We start from the raw sequence: 6770 nt of genomic DNA on the forward strand, positions 1-6770 counted from the left end.
AGAAGGAAAAAGCAGATGAGCATTAAGATGGTTAACCTAAAACCACAGAATTCTACACTTAGTGTAGAATTCTGTGCCTAAAACAGAATACATTTACGAAAAAGAGCGCTCACTTCAATCGCAGAGTTAACTTAGTTTGTATTTTTAGATACAGCTAAGTTACTATTAATAAATATCTTACGCACGCTCCCACACGCTTCAGCCAATAGAAATCGTGTATATATTCGGACTTATCCAGCCCACATCTAAATTTAGAACTCAATGCTTCGCTGCGTGAACGATCCATCAATGATTGCACCACAAACAGAAACTTGAAAAAATTACTATAAAAGCTGACTACGTCCAAGTAATAGCATCTATACACCCAAGTCTCTTTTTCTGAAGAGGGGCAGATACATCACATCGAAGACAACGCTCCATCAGCGAAGACAATGGTCTACAAAGTCTGCAAGGGTGGAGTGAGGTCTGGGAACACCCTCCGTGGCCTCCACACCCTCAAATCTAACAGGTAAGGAGAACTCACACTCAAAATTCTATTATTTAAAATACATTAAGTTTAAATTTTACACTTCTGAGTGCTGGTTTTGTCCGATTGCTTCTTGAATTCATTACTGTCGCTGTTGTAATCTTTGATTCATTTCCCGATAGGCGTGCTTACTATTAAATGACAACAGAAGCAATTTACAGCGGCAGTTCTTAAACTAAAGTGATAAAAAAAACTGTTGATTTACGTTGTTGTTCTTGCTGTTACTGCTGCTGCTGCTGCTGCTGCTGCTGCTGCTGATGATGATGATGATGATGATGATGATGATGATGATGATGATGATGATGATAATCATAATCATGATGATGATAATGATTAGGTGATTATGATGGTGATGATGGAGGAGGAGGAGGAGGAGGAGGAGGAGGAGGAGGAGGAGGAGGAGGAGAAGAAGAAGAAGAAGAAGAAGAAGAAGAAGAAGAAGAAGAAGAAGAAGAAGAAGAAGAAGAAGAAGAAGAAGAAGAAGAAGAAGAAGAAGAAGAAGAAGAAGAAACGGATAAGGAGTTTGTGACCATGACCACAATGTAAATTTTAATAATTCTTAGGTAATTAAAATTAGACCCCTAATACTCTTGAGCTGACTGTCAATGACTTTTGCGAGACTGCGACCATGATCTATATATATAAATTCTACTAACAATATTACGGGGGGGGGGGGGGGGGTATATTTGGTTCTTTTTTTTTTTGTTTTGTTTTGTTTTTTTGTTTCCCTGTGTTTTGAACAAGTAGCAATTAGTGAAAGCATTTATCTTTCTCACACTGTCGCACGGCATTAAAAATTATGAAGGATCTCACTTACATCCCAAATTTTGATTACGGTTACAAAACAACACTGTTTTTTCCTTTTCATCAGATACGGACGCCATGCCTGCCTCATCGGCAGTTCCAGCATGACAAGCCGTGACGTCACCAAAATGGTGACATCAAGCACAGACGATGCCATGGTTACAGAAACCGTCCAAAGTACTGACGTCATTTTGTCCCTCAACAAGAAGCAGAGATGGCAACTTCCAGCTACAATGCGTCACATGATTAGAAATGGCTACTTCGGTCGAGGTGCTATGGTATCTGTCCTGGAAAGACACAAGCTCAAGAGAAGAGCCAACTGTGTCAGTTTTGTCAGCAACAAGGGCAAAGTCACCTCAGTACAGCCCACACAGAAGCGATATTTTTCCTTCAACTTGGATAACATTGATGAGGAACAATCCAACAGACAAAAGAAGAGACAGATGTCCAAAGCGATGAGCGCGATGAAAAAGCCAAGGGAAATTAAAGACAAACGTTCTCCTTGGAAAACAATCCAGGTTTTCACAAAGGCAGGAGACGACACAAAAACTGAAGATGTAAAAAATGTATTGTCCAGCACTAAACCAGAATACAGAATGGAAATCTTTTATCCGTGTCCAAAGACTTGCTCATTGGCATTCAACCCCAAGTACACTGACGTCATGATCGATGTCAACGAGGAGGGTAAGCAAGAGATTAAAGCAGTGAAAAATCCGGGAAGCAAAAAGCCCAGACGGCGTCACAGGAAAAGACTGACCACATCTTCATGGGCCAAGATGGGAACAGAAGAAATTGAAGAAGACCTTAACCAGATGTGGGACGAGGTGTATCAAGAAGATTATTCTCCCGTCGTTAGCTCTGAGGTCACAGCGGAGGAGAAGGCAGAAACTGAGACGGACCTGTTCGAAACACATAATTCAGATCTCCGTTCTAAACACAACGGCAATAACAATGAAAATCTCTGGTCTTCGTTGATTGCCCACGCTGAAAAAGCAAGAGAGCTATGTACACAGAGAACTGACAGCCCCCGGAAAAGGTCGGCTAGCAAACCATCAGCAACGTCTTTGGACGAGGAGGAATTGAAACCACACTTAAAGGCATTGCCAGACGGTAATGAATTCAGGCCACCGTCAATGTGGCCAACGCTCAGGAGACACTGGAGAAAAAAACCACAACAACCCACGAAACAAAAACCCGTTAAACAACAACCCGTGGAACAACAACCCGAGGAACAAACAGAAACGAAGAGAATCCCCGAGTATGTAGACTTGTTTTCTTTCAGAATCATCGCTTCTTCCAAAGAAACTTGCCCCGAAGAGCTCAAGAATAAATTCGGACATCTGTATGCAGAGGCTGAGTGCCAACCACGCACTTTTGTAATAAATGTAAGTGACGATGTAAAAAACATTTTCTGTTCTTCGCGAACTGAAAGGGAGAATTCTGCTTTCATTTCCTATCTCGTCTTCACTTATGATGGTCACTACGACGATGGACTCGACTCATACAAGGTTGCTTTCAACTCATATGTTTGCAAAAGCACAGAGCACATACAGAAAAGCATACCCTTCCACACTTTCTCCATTGATGATGTCATTAATCAAGTTTTTGAAATTCTCTTGGACATGAAAAGTGAAAATCTGTTGGAATTTGTGAGAACGCCATTCATAAGTGACAGTACAAATGATTTATTTCGATTCGTCTCCGACAAACTTCAGGTGAAAGTGGAAAGCTTCTACCCCAGCCAAGAGATCAGCAAACTTCGTTTTACAGAACTGGAGCAGAACACAGACTTATTCTCCATGACCTTGAGTCAACTAGGGTCCTCTGGGGAAGACTACGACATTTTCTGTCAGATTTGTTACGAGAGTGTGACTCCAAGTCACGTGGACAGTCTCCCGGGTACTGCACTAACCAAATGTGGTCACGTCTTCTGCAACGACTGTTGGAAAACTCACATTCGAACGAGAATGGCAGATGGAGTTGTCAAAATCATGTGTCCCGGATACGACTGTGACGTTACTGTAGGCCAAGTGACTCTCCTCTCTCTCGTTCACGTGTCAGAAGTTGCTCAGCTGCTACAGCGACAGAAAGAGGATGAAGTGGAGACATCGGAAGACTCCAAGTGGTGCCCCAACCCGACGTGTGGCCGTGTTATCAAGATGGAGGCCAAAGCCATAACCCCTGATATGTCATACGACGTCACATGCGCTTGTGGACTCAGCGTCTGTTTTTCTTGCCTCGGTCCTGCCCACTGGCCTGCACATTGTGAACAGGCTGGTGAGTACACAGGCAGATTGTACGACATATCGCTCCCGAAAGAAGTGGAAGACGACCCTAAAGAAAATGCATCCCCTCCTGCTCAATCCAAGCCAAAAGAAAAGCCTGAAGCGATGCGTGTTGAAGGAAGACTGTGCCCAAGGTGCAGGAGGTTCATCGAAAAGAACGGCGGCTGTCCACATATGTCTTGTAAATGTGGGCATCAGTTTTGCTGGACGTGTTTAGCACCGCTTAATGGCCACATTGTCTGTAAACCTGATTATGCTTACCTGTACGAAATGACCAGGACATTGCTTGTGAGGCAAGTGAAACCCAAGGCTTTGGCTCAACCGTTGGGAGTAACGCCAGAGGAACCAAGAAAGACCTGTGGTGGCAAGAGCCGATTGTCCATGTACCAGCGCGCGCTGCAGCAGAGGCTCGAGGGAAATCGTCATCATTCGACAAAGGAGATCAAAGCCCTGGCCCTTGCGATTGCTACTGCAGCCTCCAAAGACGACGAATTGAAGAGAGAGGTGAGTCTGAGGAAACACTTTAAACCCCAGAAATTATGAATGTTACAGAGTGAATTTAACAATAACATAAAATCAGTTATCTTTTTCTTGTTTCAAAACAGAACACATTGATCCCTAGCGGTTCCCTAAGTATTGCCTTCTCTCCCACCAATTCAATCACTATAAAGACCAGCTTATGTGGCGAAGCGGCTAAGCGTTTCTCCGGTGCGGTTAAGAAGTCTGGGTTCGATTTCCGTATGAGGCTAATTTTACAGAGTATCTCTGTCACTCTGATGGTATTTGTAGTTCCCTTAGCCCGGATTTGCAGGTTCGAAGCTCACCCCTGAATGATCTAAATTGTATAGTAGGGAACGTTAAACACGTACATTAAAACAATAACTAAGCGGTTATGTAAGTGACAATAAATTGTCTAGAATGTTTTCCTTTCACCGTGAAATGATTAACCATTTGAGAAGATGAGATAGAAAATTGGGAAAATAATGTAATGATGACAGTGAAATGGCTATACAGATATTTAAATGTATTATTTGTAAAATGGTAATCCTAAAATAATTTAAAGATCGCAATGAAAGGGCTATACGGATATATTATTTTTGAGCTGGTAATCATTATTTTCCCCTTTAAACAGCTTCTAAACGATTCTGGCTTTGGATCAACCACAATTTGTAACAAAAGCCTGTTGCTCACCTCAGATTTAAACTGTACGTTTTGTAAAAAAATAAAAAATAGTGCCGCTGCTTTTCTTTTTCCACAGTCTAATTTGTTTGTTTTTGGAAAAGGCCTTATATTTATTTGTTTCGATTAGTTCTAGTGCGTGATGATTGTACTTTTAAAACATTATGTTCTACTGCCTTCTATTTTCAGCTTGTGGTTCTGCCCGGTGTGGACCAGAACAGCAGCATTGGTGACGCTGAATCCGTCTCCTCCACCACCAACCACGTGACAAGGTTCCTCCAATCGTGTGAAGCCAGCAAACGCGCGCTACATCATGTGGCCGAGTTCACCTTCGTGTTGCTCCACGACGTTCCCCAGTCTGTGGACAAGCGCCGGGTTCTGGCCTTGGCCAACGACATCTCTGGCTATTGCAGCTTTCTCCGCTCCATCCTGGAGGGCGGTCAGCACCAGCAGCCTCGGACACTGGTCAAGCGATTGCTGGACATTCAGACGTGGGCCCGAAGAGCCGTGGGCGCCCTGCTGAAAACTGCGAACAAGCTCAAAGCCTCATAACTTTGTTATTTTAAGAGTTTGAAAGAAGAAATACAAATTGAAATCCTCTATTCCCGTCCCCACTCACACACATTTAATACACACCCTCTTGTAATCTAATACATATGTATAGATAAAACCTTGTGTTGACTAGGTTACATGTTTCCCTTCCCCACCCCTTTCTCTCTGTCCATCTCTCTCTCTCTCTCTCTCTCTCTCTCTCTCTCTCTCTCTCTCTCTCTCTCATACACATACCTAAACAACGGATAATATAATAATTATACAGAGAGACCTGCAGATGCTGTGACAAAGTGAGCCCATGAGTAGATTGATTAATTGCTCTGTGATACAGTCTCATTGTCTTACGCTAGTACTCACTTCTTGTAACAATATTAGTTTTCATCAGCAGCAAACACACACACGAAAGAGAACACTGACACCCATTTATTAAACTTTGTTGCTTTCGAACACTTAAAGTAGACAATTATACCAAAATATGAAAATGTCATGAACATATATATGTACAGTTTGTATCAATATAAAGTTGATATATCCGTTTACAATGTGGTTTTATTTCATTTGTTTGTCTAGTGCAGGTGCTGAAAATGAGAACAAATAAATCTGAATGTATTACATGTATAAAAGCTATTTAAGATTTTTTAACGAAATCCTCAGTAGTAGACTTTTAAAGCCTAGATGCCCGTGTGAAGCAGGTATATATTTGTTTTTGTTTTTTAAATATGGAATTCTAGATGTCCACATTGGACAATGTAGCGAGGAAAATCGTAAAAAAATGAGGATGTATTTTGTGCTATGTATCCTAACTTGAGTTATGGGTGGCTCGGGTACGGACCTTGTTCTATGGCTTTGAATGAGGGTAGAGTTTACTCCCCGAGGCTCAAAGAAAGGAGAAATCTCTTCATATAAAAGAAAATTGAAAAATGGATTTACCCACACACTTACACACGCGCACACACACACACACACACACACACAAACACACACACACACACACACACACACACACAAAAACACGCACACACATACACACACACACACACACACACACACACACACACACACACACACACACAAAATCAAACACTTGCACACACATACTCACATACTCGTACATGTCCAAATAGCATATCATTATGTATGGTATATAAAAACAATACTAGGAAGAAAATATTTTCTCTTTACATCTCTTAAGTGTACATGATAGCCGTACCACCAATTCCTGTTATGCCTACCCCCGAAAAAGAAAAGAAAAAAAAAAGAAAGAAAAAAAAGAAAAAGATTTACTGAACAGTATACAAGGCACACTGCTTTACTCGTTTTTACATGAACTATGTAGCTTACAGACATTTTCCTATTTACAGGCAGAGCATCTTGTATTTTTAAAAAAGATAGACCCGTCGTTCGCACCTTTTGTTTTTACGCCC

At 41.7% G+C, this 6770-nt stretch overlaps 1 protein-coding gene across 1 annotated transcript; it reads left to right on the forward strand.

Moving 5' to 3' along the window:
* Positions 1–317: 317 nt before the first annotated feature.
* On the forward strand, positions 318–5889 carry LOC101852365. The gene is made up of 3 exons (XM_005088979.3): positions 318–508; positions 1398–4119; positions 4984–5889. Exons 1-3 carry the CDS (start codon positions 432–434, stop codon positions 5344–5346), a joined length of 3162 nt encoding a protein of 1053 aa, XP_005089036.1. The 5' UTR covers positions 318–431; the 3' UTR covers positions 5347–5889.
* Positions 5890–6770: the final 881 nt, after the last annotated feature.

Source organism: Aplysia californica, unplaced genomic scaffold (genome assembly GCF_000002075.1).
Source record: "Aplysia californica isolate F4 #8 unplaced genomic scaffold, AplCal3.0 scaffold00002, whole genome shotgun sequence".
NCBI classification, from domain to species: domain Eukaryota; kingdom Metazoa; phylum Mollusca; class Gastropoda; order Aplysiida; family Aplysiidae; genus Aplysia; species Aplysia californica.

What these genes read in the sequence shown, in the direction of transcription:
- LOC101852365 (XM_005088979.3), top strand. Translation starts at nt 432, where the DNA reads ATGGTCTACAAAGTCTGCAAGGGTGGAGTGAGGTCTGGGAACACCCTC. An exon ending in CACACCCTCAAATCTAACAG is followed by an intron (nt 509 to 1,397) that starts GTAAGGAGAACT and finishes CCTTTTCATCAG; the next exon opens with ATACGGACGCCATGCCTGCC. An exon ending in ACGACGAATTGAAGAGAGAG is followed by an intron (nt 4,120 to 4,983) that starts GTGAGTCTGAGG and finishes TTCTATTTTCAG; the next exon opens with CTTGTGGTTCTGCCCGGTGT.